Source organism: Gymnoscopelus braueri (genome assembly GCF_963280865.1).
Source record: "Gymnoscopelus braueri genome assembly, chromosome: 23".
Lineage (NCBI taxonomy): Eukaryota > Metazoa > Chordata > Actinopteri > Myctophiformes > Myctophidae > Gymnoscopelus > Gymnoscopelus braueri.
Window position 1 is genome coordinate 40,637,617 of NC_137625.1, and position 15,155 is coordinate 40,652,771.

Below are 15,155 nucleotides of genomic sequence, written 5' to 3' on the forward strand. Positions count from 1 at the left end.
CGCTGTATCCAAGAGCATTCCCTTTGTAGGAGTATTTTTTTTTTTATAGTTGCCACCTCTGCGGTTGAGCCATACCTTTTCAATGCCAACACACTTCTTCAATTTTGTGGCCATGCTCACAAAAGTGACGCGCCACGGACGATGTGACATCGGCCTGTTTAATGTTACTTCATTAAGCCTGCCCTTACTTCACTGTTTAAGCCTGACCATCAGCTTGCGGAATGTTTGGCCAATATAGTATTTATTACATGGGCAATACAGAAGATAAATTACATGAGTCGTGTTACAGGTTATTAAAGATTTGATGTTATACTCTTTGTCTGTATGTAAATCGTGGAATGCATTTGTCTTCACCATGTTGGCGCAAAGAGGCTCATGACCTACAGGGGAAACTGCCTGAGATTACTGGTTTTGGTCTATTTGTTTATGAGTCAGCCTTCACTAAGCAGTCTCTCAGACTGGTAGCCCTCTTAAAAGTGAACAGCGGAGGGTGCTGAACATTTTTATTAAGTGCTTTATCTGATGACAGTATGTGACACTATGTTTCAAAACAGTATCTTTAATGGCAGAACTGAGAGGATTGAATGTGAGCACATCATTGACAGAATAGGGTTTTTTGGTTTAATTTCTCTTGGTGAATAAATCTTTCCTCTAAATCTGTTTAACATGTTATCACTCTGAGAGGTATACTTTTCTTCCGAACTGCAAATGCGTTTTAATCTGTATAGTTGACTCACTGGTAGACTTCGTTTTAATGGTGTTGTGTGGTGGCTGTTGAACAGTAAAAGGTTGTTCTTGTCAGTAGGTTTTCTCTTCTTTTCTTGAGTGCGACCCATCACTTTTGTAAATTATATTAGTCCAATATATCGCAATAACGGAAAAACACAAAGGAGACAAAGGAATCACATCAGTCAGTCAGTCAAAAAAGCTGGTATGATTCTTTAAGTGTTTCTTGTCAAGTCTGTAAAATATATGCTCCACTATCATTAGTCTTAATTTACCCCTCACCTGTTCCACCTGCAATCGAATTAGTCTTTCTTGGACTGAGTGTATGTGACTGTTTGTCAGTCTACCTCTCATTGCAGCTTACTCTTTCTTTCTCTGCTCATGGAAAAATGAAATTAAAGCTCTCCAATTGTCAATCTTTCCTGTTGTAGCTTAAATGTAGCCCAAAACAAGCCGCTTCCAAATGCTGCATTTCATCTTAGGGAAGTAGACACCATTTTTAGCACATCATGTTTGTGATGTCATGTGCATTAGCTAATAGGATATCATGGACCGGCAGGTTTCATCTAATGACTAATGGAATAGCAGCAGGTGGTAGCTGCAGACTGGTTCCTCACTGGCCTTTAAAGAGCTAGCTAACAGCTTACTGCTAATTAGCTGGCCCTACAGGAGTCCATCATATATTGATCCACACATCCAGCTGAATCTCTATTTTCCGTGGTTTGTTTTTAGCATCAATAGTGCCTTAAATGTGGAAAATAGGGATGGGATGATGATCGTTTTAATCGTTTATCGTGATAAAAAAAAACGCTCACAATAATCATATCGCAGATATTATTATTTATTATAGATATTAATATTAGAGTTGGCTCTGTATTTTTACTGCTTTTTCCCTTCAAACCAAGTCTCTTTGGCAAAAATAGCAACACGACGCGTTGTTAGCTTGTACATCAGCTATTTTTGGCTAATGTTCCCCCCAGAATATGGATGCTGGGGTGCAAGTGGTTAACAAAAGTACCATTTTAAGTGTTTTAAGCAATAATGATTATCGCGATAATTCCATTAATCGCAAATATTTTGGTCACAATAATCATGACGTAAAATTTTCATATCCAGTGTAAATAACTCATTGTATACTTTGCCACTTTGTAATTTAACTCTCATGATGCCACAGGGGAATAAAATAAAATAAATAAAGAGATATACTGTAATAGGATCTCCTCGTAACTTAATCTGATTCATAACAAATGCAATAAGGAGCTTTAATGCAAAGTGCTTTTTACCATCGTGCATTTTCAGTTGGCTCCAGTCAGGCTCAGATCCCCACTCAGTGTGCCCGCGTATACTTGTGAGTAGTACCAAACGTCCCCACAAGTATAGTAGAATTTGAGAGGTAGACATTGTGAAGACCATTTCCCTGGTGCTCATAAGATAAATGGTTGTTTTGGGGAGTAATGTATGCATATATGTCCTGATGAAGGTCTGAACAGGCCGAAACATTGACGAGCAATAAAATACCAAGCGGAGCTTTTTGCAACTTCACCAGTGTGCAGACAGACTCTATTCTTTTTTTTATGTTTTGGGGAGTAAGGCTTACAATTTGGAAAAGATTCAGGATGGGGTTGGGGTTAGGATTTAGAGGTTAGATTTAGGGGTCGGGGTTAGAGTTGATTTATACTTAGTTGCGCAATGTTGTTGCTGCAATCTTCCGCCATCTTAAAATGTTGATGTCCTCACAAATATAGCAATACAAACGTGTGTGTGTGTGTGTGTGTGTGTGTGTGTGTGAGTGGGGTGGGGGGCATGGTGGGAGCAGTAGGCGTGACGAGGAGGGCGGTGATGAAAAATGCAGCGTGTGCATTAGCGGGGCTGTTGAGGCTATAAACAGAACGTCGCAATGGGACCTGCCCCAGAGATGCCCCGTTACTCCATTGTTGATGATGTCACACCCTGAGAGCCAATGGGATGTCTGCCTCACTGACTTGTTGTCACCCGGACACTGACCTGAAGTCCAGCATGCAGTAGACTAGACTAGAGCTTATGTCAATGTCTTGATATTTTGTTGTATATATATATTAGGCATGTAACGATTCACTCAACTCACGATACGATTTGAATCACGATACTAGGTTCACGATACCATTTTCCAAGTTTTTTTAAACACAAATTTATTTTCCAGACAAACGTCCTTTTTTTTCTCTTACACAAATCCAGTATTTTCTTCTCTTTTTTTTTTTTTTTTTTTTTTTACAATACTGTGTTTTCTCTTATCCTATTTTCAATACAGTCTTTGAATCGATTTGAATCGATTTACGATCAATTATTACATGCCTAATATTAATTTTAATTGATCCTATATCCTACTAGAAAAGGGCTTTCCGTGTAGTGTATGGCCAGGCTGCGTTGCCTAGCCAAGGCTGTGTAAGTCGTGGTTGCATCTGTCAGGACAGGACACAAGGGAGCTGGGGGGGCAAATAACATTTATACAATATAAAGTGCAACTTTACAGATTTTAAACAAGGGGTGCGTTTGAATTTGCGGGCGTCCAACGCTTTTAATGTGTCAGGGCCTTCAGATTAGCTGTGCAAAGACAGACAGACAGACAGACAGACAGACAGACAGACAGACAGACAGACAGACACACGGTTTTCCTCTGTTGTTTCTCTTCCTGAACAGCAGGTTAATGGTTACTGTAGGCTATCCTGCAGCTTGAATTATGAAGCTGACAGACCCACATGTTCACAAGCACTTAAGGGCGGACTGGATGTCTGGAAGATGCATGTCAGTCCGTGTATCTATGCGTCCACGCGCACACACACACACACACACGCAAGCGCACGCACGCACGCACGCACGCACGCACGCACGCACGCACGCACGCACGCACGCACGCACGCACGCACGCACGCACGCACGCACGCACGCACGCACGCACGCACGCACGCACGCACGGATACTGCACGTCCCCTCGCAGAGGAGAAGACATGGTGAATTATTCAATAAGTATGAGGTCATGTTTATACCCCACATGAACCACGGGACCCAGGACTTGCATCTAACATTTTCACCACCAAAACAAAGCTTACTGAAACATGATTCATAGGGAGTTAAAGGTTCAGTGCGTCCCATAAATTAAACAATCTAATGGCAAAACCTTGCAGACAAATGTCAGTGGTTTCCATCATAACTGGATGCTGGGGCCAGTGTACTGTAAAATCCTGACTGTTAATTTAAGTGAGTGTACAAATAATTTAACCAAACGTAACCGTACAGGTCTACAGGACCATTTGGTTACATTTCAGAGTTACATTATAAGTGGATAGATAAAGATGATTTTACAGTGTTCCTATCACAGGGGACACAATTCACCTTTGCAAATGTAAACGTAAATAATTGTTACTGTAAATACCACTGTAAATCAAATACAATACGGATGCTGGGGTTTAAGTGGTTAAGGAAGGGAAGACAGCAGAGTAGAGCGGTGAAAAATGGAGAGATGGAGAGAGGGGATGAGAGGAGCACAAAGGAACCGTGCCAAGGGAGTGGTGCTACTATTAAGTGTGATTAAATGTGATTACTCTGCCCCACCTCTCTGTCTGTCTGTCTGTCTGTCTGTCTGTCTGTCTGTCTGTCTGTCTGTCTGTCTGTCTGTCTGTCTGTCTATCTGTCTGTCTGTCTGTCTGTCTGTCTGTCTGTCTGTCTGTCTGTCTGTCTGTCTCTCTTCCATCCGCCCCTTTCTCCCTATTGGCCCCCCTTTCTCCACCATGCTTCTCTTTTCCCTTCTCATCCTACCCCATCAATTAACGTTCCTCCTCCCCCCTCCTCCCCCCCCCCTCTCTCTCTCTCTCTCTCTCTCTCTCTCTCTCTCTCTCTCTCTCTCTCTCTCTCTCTCGTGTCTCCCTACTCTCTCACTTATCCCTGTTTTGAAAACAATCTAATGGGAGCAAGAGGGCTGTATGCCTCTGAAAGGAATACTGGAGGTCAATGCCTTCCCCCAATAACACAATCCATTACTGGATATGACAAGAAGCCTGTCATTCACCCAGCTAGCAGACCGACACTGTTATTCCAATGCCAGTGTGTTCCTCTCATGCACTCACTCAAAAACAACGCAACTCACAGAGCAGAGGCTACGGGGAAACCAAAACATAACATGGGAGAGTGAGAGTGTGGTTCCCCTTTAGGACAATTCATCTATTTATTTATTGCTTTCTGTTGATACGTTATTTATTATTAGCAACAATATTTTTAGTTGGAACCAAAATGGACCCTTGAGGGTCTGTCATTTATTTCTCTCTGCTCCTTTTTCCATCTCTGTCACTCTCTCTTTGTTGTCTCCGCCAGGCCGAAAGGCATGGCGAGAGAGTATGTTTTACCCCCTGTCCGTCCGTCCGTCCGTCCGTCCGTCCGTGTGTCCGTCCGTGTGTCCGTCCTGTCCGTCCGTTAGCAGCTAATCTCTGGCACCGTTGGCCCGGCCGCTGCGAAACTGTGCATGCACACTCCCTGGATGCCAACTCAAATTTTTCAGATTGGCCGTTTATAGCGCCACCAGGAAGCCGATATGTGCAAAACACATTTATTGATACTACTCCTACAGATTTTGTCCAAACATCACACAAATCGGTACACAGTATCTCTATAGTCATGTGATCAACACGGATTTATCCAATTTCCCATATTCCATCCTGATTGCCTAAGATTGCAGGATTGTTCCGTTTTGAACAAAATGCCTCAAATCATGAACACAGCTTGCGATTTCCGTGAAATTTCACACGCACATTTCTATTAGGCCGACGAAGAAATGCCACCCTTTTCACATTGGCCTGTTATAGCGCCACCAGCAGGTCTAATTCTGCAAACATATTTTTGGAACAAAATGCCTCAAATCATGAATGCAGTGTCCGATTGCAGTGAAAAGCCCTTGAACAAATGGCACCCTTTTCACATTGGCCTATTATAGCGCCACCAGGAGGCCACAATAACGTACCTGACCTGGCGGAGACCTGTGCTCCGAGGAGCACTTTTTCTAGTTTTCACTGCTTCACTCTCATCTCAGATAAAAGGGGATACTGCACTGCCTTCTTCTCTCTCTCTCTCTCTCTCTCTCTCTCTCTCTCTCTCTCTCTCTCTCTCTCTCTCTCTCTCTCTCTCTCTCTCTCTCTCTCTCTCTCTCTCTCTCTCTCTCTCTCTCTCTCTCTCTCTCATGCCTGATCCATTATTGATCTATGTGTCTTTGAGCTGTTCACAGGGATAATAGACACCAGCATGAATACAGAGACAGGCATTAAATAAGAAGAATACACATTTTATCTCCTAGCCCTAGGCAAGGCAAGGCAAGGCAAGGCAAGGCAGTTTTGTTTGTACCAGAGGTTCGGGCCGCTATGTGGCCCTCACACCTACGTTGCACCGCCGATCCGACTGATATGGGCATATATGGAGATCTCTGAGGCAACGGCTGTCGTCTTATGCGTGTCCACGCATGCGCTGTGCAAGTTGGAAAATGTGACGTATATCGCGTAGGAGCACTAATAAGTGCTCCTACTTGCGAAACCTATTGCGAAATAATGTAGCAATATAAGACTATTATTGCGCAATAATGTAGAAATACACAGTGTACGGTAAATATGAAATTTGCAAGCATGAAATGTAATTTAGTAGATGTCACATGGCATGCATTATTATTTGTGCATAGTGTGGAGGCAAATTTACGGCTGGTGTGGTAGAGGAAGGCGAACGGACAGAACAGGAAGTCCACCCACCAGGCGATATTAATATAGGATATAGCACATTTGAACAAGGCAATTCAATGTGCTTTGCACAGAACATCAAGCAAAGGAAACACAATTCTACGATGACATTAGGATGCATGAAACAAAATAAGTAAAAAAATAACTGACACAGTTGCAGCGCAGAAGAGAAAGAAAAAAGAAAAGTAACTCAACCAAGGGCAGAGGCAAAAAGAAAGGTCTAGTGTGTATGTGTGTGTGTGTGTGTGTGTGTGTGTGTGTGTGTGTGTGTGTGTGTGTGTGTGTGTGTGTGTGCGTGTGTGTGTGTGTGTGTGTGTGTGTGTGTGTGTGTGCGTGCGTGCGTGCGTGCATGTGTGCGTGCATGTGTGTGTGTGTGTGTGTGTGTTCCTGCAGACTGTACAGTATAATTACTGGCGAACGGAACTGACCTTGATTCTGACTCATGCTGGCAGTACTTATGCTTCCGGTCACCCAGTAGGGCACCACACACGCGCCACACACACACACACACACACACACACACACACACACACACACACACACACACACACACACACACACACACACACACACACACACACACACACACACACACACACACACACACACACACACACACACACACACACACACACACACACACTCGTTGCCACTGACTCTACAGGCCAACTACCTGCCAGTAATACCTTGCATATCATTCTTATTGATCTAACTCAGTGGATCCCAACCTTTTCTAGGTCAGGGCCCACTTGAAAGTCTCGAAAGCGTTCGCAGCCCACCCATCTGACACTTAACTAATTTAGGATTAATCCAGATGGATTTATCCTAAATAAAAAAATATGTTAATATAAATAGGGATATAACACTGTCTAGACTAGAGAGTGGCATAATGTGTGCTCTATCGTTTGGCTAAGGCACAGTTTACATCCATAGAATAGGGATGCAAGGGTTCAAGTAGTTAAAGCAGAACTATGTAAAAAAAAATTAATGAATAAAATGTAATGTTGTCCAATCTGTATGGTAGAGTATCCTATATTACATTGGAGAGATGAAAAGCCATCATTTTCCCATCTCATTGTTTCGCACTAAACACAACAACAACATATATCACATGTCAATAACAACACAATTTTTATCCCACGATTTTGGTACCCCAAAATAAGCCAGCCCTCGCTAGAGCCCCCTGCGCGGCTAGCGGGCCTGGCGCCCGTAGGGCGCCCGGACCTCTAGTGTTAATACAATTAAACAATTGGGTTTGTTGTATTTTGTCACCTTGCGCTTCCTATTGAGACATTTAGATAGTGTCAAAGCTCACGTCTCACCTTGACACAGGATATGACACGAAACTTTCCCCGATGGTCAAGATTCAATTTATCCCCTGAGCAAGCAGGCAGACTCTATTAGTTCAATGGTAAAAGTTTCAGCACTGGCGCAGGAAACCAAGTTCAAATCCGGGGTAGAAGAGGAAAGTTACATAGTGCAGCTTTAATGTGAAAACTAAAACAAAATTTCCTATCACAAAAATATTTAATGTAGTAACTCTGAGGACCCCCTTAGGGGTCCCCCTGTTGAAAACCCATGGTATAGACTGAGGGGTTAAGTGGTTAAAAGGAGTTATTTTCACGCAGCATTCAACTCATTTTAGAACGGTAGCTTTTTATTTGCCCTTCCTGTTAATTTAGAGAGAGTCAGGGTCCATTTGGTTACATCTGCACACTCTCAGAGTTACAAATGGATAAATCAACTCTGTGTGGTCGTTGCATCTCTCACACAGGGACAGTTTTATGGGGGAATCGTGCGTATGGATGCATTAGTATGCAGACGAGCTCCTTGTCTGTATACACAGGCAAGACATGATGAGAGAGAATGGAGAAGAGAAAGGGCAGAGAGAGAGAGAGAGAGAGAGAGAGAGAGAGAGAGAGAGAGAGAGAGAGAGAGAGAGAGAGAGAGAGAGAGAGAGAGAGAGAGAGGTTTACGAAACATTGAATGAAGCTGGCCTTTTCTCTCTTTTTAAACTTTTATTGTACTTTTACCCAAGTAAAAGTTTGAGTACGGGCCTTTTACTTGCAACAGAGTATTTCTTTATATTGTGGTCTTGCTACTTTTACTTTAGTAAACAAAGATCGGAGTACTTCTTCCACCACTGGTCCTGTGAGACTGGACCGGTGTGATAGACTCCTTCTTGTCTGCATGCTTATCACCGCAGGGCAGGGCTTCTCTCTGCTCTTTATCACTGGCAATGTTATTAGCCTAATGTTCTGCCCCATCTCTGTCTCTCGCCCTATGCCTCTCTCTCTCTCTCTCTCTCCCTCTCTCTCTCTAGAAAGATAAGTGGGACACGGCCGTTCGTTCCCAGTGTGACAACAGAGGCAGACAGCAGATTTGTACGTCACAGCCGTCCTTTTTTAGATGTTTTTTTTTTAAATCTGCTACTGTTTTTGTAGATCTGCTATTTTCAAAAAATGTTGAAACATTAAGAACATTTTTTAAACATTTTAACAACACACTTTTTGTGGGTCCCTCTCTGGTACAATCTTTTTTTTCTCCAAATGGGGATCTATGGCTAAATACATAATTAATTTGGTGTCCTTGACATGAAAAGGTTTGAGAACCACTGCTCTACCCTGCCAGTTTGCCACACGTGAACACGGCCAGTTTGTTGGAGCGCTCTCCAGCGCTGTGCCGCCCTCCATCCTGTGAAAAGCTTGAATCTCAAGCCAAAAGCCATTTCTTTACTTAGTCAGACACAACGTGTATTTTGAATGGTTTGGGATGGGTTAGGGGGCTGGGATAATGAAACAGCACATGAATGGTATTTGAAAACCCTTCGTTCAAATAAAAGCAAATCGATATTTCCATACAGTAGTTGTTGATCTTTGTTTTAACAGCGTCGCACTGCAGGAGGCTAGGAGTCTATAAGAGAGTCGTCTATGTTTGTGTCTGTTTTGTCCAGAGCTAATCTCCCAAACTGCTGGACCAATCAGTGCCAAATTATTAGTACCTCTACAAATCTTTATATCTTCATCTTCATCTTTATGTTTCTTTAAATATTTAACTTAAATTCTATATTGGAAGTCAATGTGGCTCAGTTTGGGCAGAAACCTTGCCTGAATTTGGAGTCGATACAGTATGTCAGATAGACATAGATGGCTGATGTCACAGGCTGGCCACTTGAAATCTGAGATCCACAATGGAGCCACGCCGTTCCCATGTGGATCCTGAGATCCACATTATTCAATAAAAATAAAAATATATATTTATTTGTGCCATTTTTAGGCTTTGTTTCCAACCGGAGAGTGTAGTTACGGTCTGTGCACTTATTGGCTGAGCCACCAGGCACCCTAGGAATCTATTTTCTGAGATGTAGGCGAAACAGGTAGTGTCCAGGACAGGTTGTAGCTATTACACTCCAGCTGTGCTATTTAGACAATCTACCTGAAAATCTTGTCAAGTCATTCTTCTAATCACAGAAGGAGCAGGATTTGTGCTACTTGGGTTTGGTTTATTTTATGGTGCCAGACAAGATCAATCCGTCCCAGAAATTTAATTTGAATCCATCTCAGAAAGTAATTTGACCCGGTTCTGATTGTCAGAGCTTTGAGTGGCTGTATTTCTCGGTGGCAAGAAATGAGTCTTTATCTCTCTCCTCTGCTTCCTCTTAACAGCCTCCCAACAGTAGCGCCGAGTCACTCAAGGCAAGAAGGCCTTTATTTTTGAAATGTTGTATTACAGTAGTTGTCTGGGTTATGCTTTAGTCAAATACTCTGTCACTGAAACTCTCACTGCCTTTCTCTTCTCTCTCTCTGTCTTTGATTTCAGCACTCCGAATAATTCCGTCCATATTTTCTCATTAACCATTAATCACAGCTAGTGATGAACTATGTATCATTGCGAACGCGGGAGGAGGCGCGGCGAAGCCGCGCCTCCGACCAAGTGGAGCTTACTATGTAACCCTGCTTGGGTTGTGTCTCTGTGTGCACTGCCTGTGTGCACTGCCTGTGTGCAGCTCCTCTGAGATAAGTAAATGTCCAATTTAGACGTACCATACATCAAATGAAAGGTCTTTGAAAACTGAACACACCTGTCAAGGTTGCGTTTAAGCCCGCCCCTTCCCCCGGAAGCCACGCCCCGGAGAAGGCTCCTAAAAACTCCCCATTGAAACCCCATGTTAAATGAAAAGTGCCCGAATCGCTCCCAAACTTTTTCTACCCCCCCTAAGTGGGGGTCTACGAACAAATACATCGGGCTCGGATTTTGGCTCCGCCCCCCGGAAGTGGGTGAAACAGGCACTTCAAACACTTTGTTGAATTGTTCAAAAACATTCCAAGTTTTTTTTTTGTGAATTTGTATTTTCTAAGATGCTCCTTTTAACGCAGATTTAAAAAAAAAAAAAAAAAAAAAATGTATTGGTTACTTTTTTTTAAATATTTTTTTTCATTCTTCTTTTTCTTTTTTTGCGTTCGCTTACCGCGTTCGCGCGTCTTACTTGTGGTTAACAAGCCAATGTGAACACACGCGATGGTCTGCTCAGGAGCTGTCCATGGTGCTGAAACCGAGCATGGTATAGATAGTGTGCTGCAACAGTGTACCATAGTAAACTAATACCGAATGGCCAGAAGTCAATTCCATTTCAAACGTCCACCGTAGTAAACAATAGTACCTGTGCATGGACAGGAATCAAGCCCATTTCAAAGTTCTACCTCGGTAAACAATAGAAATAGTGCATGGTCAGAACTCAATTCCATCTCCAAGCTCACCTTAAACCTGACAAAGTGCGTTCTAGCTAGAGCATGGCAGCAACACTGCCAGGGTCAGGTGGCCCAATTCCACAGGGGGCCACCCGTTGCTAAAAATAGAGGCATTGTTTTTGGACAAAACACTCCGCAAACAGGTGCAGTATTTTTAGCTACGTGCCAGGCACATAAAACCTCTCACTGTTGCCAAAACGTATGTCAAAACAAAAACGTAAAATTATCATAATAAATGTAATCTGTATGCTAGGTTCTGATCAGCCTCTCAGTGGCTTAGTTTGTCAGTGACTGCACACTGAAAGGGTCTTGGTTGACCACCCCTCAGCCTGTCTCTTAAGGCTTATTACAGTGTGACTGGTATTGTTTTCACCTTGTGAGTGTGTGTGTGTGTGTGTGTGTGTGTGTGTGTGTGTGTGTGTGTGTGTGTGTGTGTGTGTGTGTGTGTGTGTGTGTGTGTGTGTGTGTGTGTGTGTGTGTGTGTGTGTGTGTGTGTGTGTGTGTGTGTGTGTGTGTGTATGGCTTTGCACGCTGCAAAGGAATCCCCAAGTTATTTGGAATCCCCAATCCCCAAATATTTTCCCCTTAACTGTGAATATTATTTTATTGTGTGAATATTTTTCACATTTGGTGAATTCATAATCTCAGATCTACCATTCCGCCATCACCTCCATATTTGGCCAAGACTGACGTCATCATCAATTATGATAGTGACATCATCAATATGACATCATTATCATGACATCTGCGATCCACCTGGAAGTCACGCCATTATTAGACCAAAATGACAAAGAATGATGGGGGGGAACTAAAGAGAGATTTCAACACTGATCACCATTGTGACTCACAGCTGTAAAGAAAGATACAGAGGAGTATTCTGTAAGGAAGTGGTTCTCAAAGTGGGGTCCTTTATTTCGGGAACATTTTTGAAAAATTATTACATCTTCTCTCTAACGGGTTCCTGGCACAAAATACATTCAGATAGGGGTCCGTGGCCAAATACATATCAGTATGGGTTGTCCTTGACATAAGAATGTTTGAGAACCAGTGCTGTAAGGAGCACATGAGCTTGGTCACGGCCACAGCTCTTCTGATCGGAGTCATTACTTTGACACATTTGACACACAGCAACAATAAATATATCCCAGCACAAACCCCTGTGACACAATTCTATCGGAAAGGGCTGGCAGATGAATAAGTCACTTCACAGGCGAGGTAAATAGCAACATATCTGTACAGTAAACAAGACAAGGAGCTCATGTTGCAATGTGCCATCAACATGTAGTGGTATAATATGTTTGGTGCATGACACCGGCACACTACGAAGTATAAACCACAATACATACTCGTTCCGAGTCCGACGTCCGAACTTTTCTTCGTAAAGGGAGGTGATATAATAACTCGTTATTCCGAGCTTCAGAAAGTAGGTCCCAGAACTTTTCTGTATTACTATACTTGTGAGAGCCGTCTTCTACACAGCTCGTCCCCTTGGTGTCACGCCATAAAATGTAATTCAATTTGCTGTCTATGTCATGAAACAACACACAGCAACATGTTTACAGTGTAAAAAATTCAACTGGAGCCTATAGGGGACATAAGCCTTGAGAAACAGATTCTGGTGGTCTGAACTTGAATTTAAATCCCCAGATGCCTGTACTAAACTGTACCTACACTGCAGTCCCACGGGGAGCTACACAACTTAACTTATGCTTTGGCTTACACACTGCCATCACTTCGTGGTGATTCAGAGTCATGTCGAAGCCAAATGTTGTAGTTGGCTTTCCTTGGAACCAGGTTAGAACAACAAAGAGATGGAGAATGTTTCACACACACTTCCTCCTCTCTTTCGCCCTACTGTACCTGTTAGGTTCCCGTCAAGTTCACCCCAGCGTGGCGCTCCCAATCGATTTCTCAACTCCATAATATTCTTACTTCACTCTTCAGCTATAAGCTGACAATTGATTTTTCCTTCACTCCTCTCTCCCCTGCCCCCATCTCTCTCTCTCTCTCTCTCTCTCTCTCTCTCTGTCTCTTACCATGGCTATCCCGTTCCCCTACATTTCCAGCTCTCCAGCTCTCTCTATCGGTCGTGCATTTTCATGAGTCGTAATAATAAAGCCACTATGGACAGCTTGCTTTCTTACACCTCTGTGTTTTATTTGCTGATACGCTAGGTTTGAATAAGACCTTGCATTGCACCAATAATGCAGGTGACTTCCAAGCTGTAGGCACTAGTCACTGGTGTTTTAAAAATGAAGGGGAAACCACCAGCCAGCGGTACTGCAGGTCATTCTATTAACACCACCACAAGGTTGAAAATCTATATCTGCATTGTTGGCTAGGGAATGGCGTGCCCTTGCGTTTGAAGACAAGGTCGCGGAGGCCTAATGGGGCTCTGAGACGTGTGTTTGATCTACTGTTGAATCCCCTGTGGGTTTGTTAGCAGAATGGGGGAAATGACAGAGGTAATTTCAGCAGGGGGGGAAATAGTGACTATTGATTGTCACAATCATATGGAATGATTGGGCCTCGCCCATTCCTGCCAAGATGACTCACACTCACTTAACCCCCTCTCCTTTCTTTCCTCTCCTCCTTCCTTGGTCTCTTCTTCCTCACTCACTCTCGCTCTCTCTCAGGCGTTCGGCCAGGCCTACTCCACCCAGCGGAAGGTGGCAGCGGACGGGGAGTCCAACGAGGAGACCTTGCTGCAGGAGTCGGCCACCAAGGAGGCCTACTACATGGGCCGTCTGCTGGAGATACAGTCAGAGCTCAAACATAACAGGGCCACCGTGGCCAACACCCAGGCCGACAACGAGCACCTCAGCACCCTGCTGCAGGAGCTGCGAGAGGTGGGTCAGCTGGACGCCATGTTCCCTTAATGTGAAACCAGAGGTAGTTTGGGCGGTTAGGGCCACCCGCTCTGGAGTGTCACAGTGTGCATGGTTTAAGATGGAACCACACCCAAGACCTTCTTCTATTATTTAGACCTGGAACACCTATTACTATACATTGTTATACCTTTCAAGCCGGGAACACCTATAGTTGCTATATATACAGTATATGGCAACATTAATTTAATTGAGCATACATTTTTGAATACTTAGGGAGGGACAGCGAGTGCATTTTCCGGCAGCGGCTGCTGCCGGTGGCGGCGGCGGCGGCGGCGGCGGCTGGAGCTGCCGGTGGCGTCAGCTTTGGGAGTGTGCTGCGTTTGTGTAACGCAGTCCCCACCAATATTATTTACGATTCTGTGCCTATCGGTACATAACTCGGACGGCGCTTAGTCGAATAGCAGACCATCGGCCGGTCGTCGCGGGCACTCGCGCCTGGAGGCGCTCGGGCGCGACTCCTTGGCCTCAAGGTCTGCTGATTCGGCGCGCCTCTGTCATGGTCCAAAACTATACTTTATCGGCGGAAAAAATAAGTTGACTGCCGCTCCTCCACCGGCAGTTCCGCTGCTGCCGCTCCTCCACCGGCAGTTTCCGCGGCAGTTCCGCTGCTGCCGCTCCTCCACCGGCAGTTTCCGCGGCAGTTCCGCTGCTCCGCCGCTCCACCGCCGGCAGTCACTGCCGGGAGCTGCCGCTCCTCCACCGGCAGTTACCGCGGCTGTTGCCGCTGCCGGAGAATGCACTCGCTCCTTCTGTACTTAGGTCAGGATTTAAAAGGCGTTAGAATCGGCCTCAGATCTGAACCATATCCCACGGCAGCCATTTTACATTTACGTCATACTCAACAAAAATGCATTGATTGTGCATGCAGTAATATCCTGCTTGTATTGTAATATTATCACTAGAGAACTGGTCCAACGCACTTTGGTGTTGTGAAAGGCTATTATTATTTAAATTTAATTTACGTATGTCACGTTCATCTTGACTGAGGTGGTGGGACAGTCCAGGTGAGGCACGATGCCCTCTTTCACCCCCAATAATTAATG

General features: G+C 44.1%; 1 protein-coding gene across 2 annotated transcripts in view; it reads left to right on the forward strand.

The window, feature by feature from the left end:
- Positions 1–15,155, forward strand: part of LOC308079361 (protein bicaudal D homolog 1-like) — a gene marked incomplete at its 5' end in the record, with an annotated part of 59,238 nt that overhangs the window by 7,227 nt on the left and 36,856 nt on the right. For both annotated transcript variants that reach the window (XM_080420813.1, XM_080420812.1), the window contains one exon: positions 13,858–14,070. In XM_080420813.1, the coding sequence (XP_080276939.1) occupies positions 13,858–14,070 (213 nt within the window). The remainder of the gene's footprint in view (positions 1–13,857; positions 14,071–15,155) is intronic.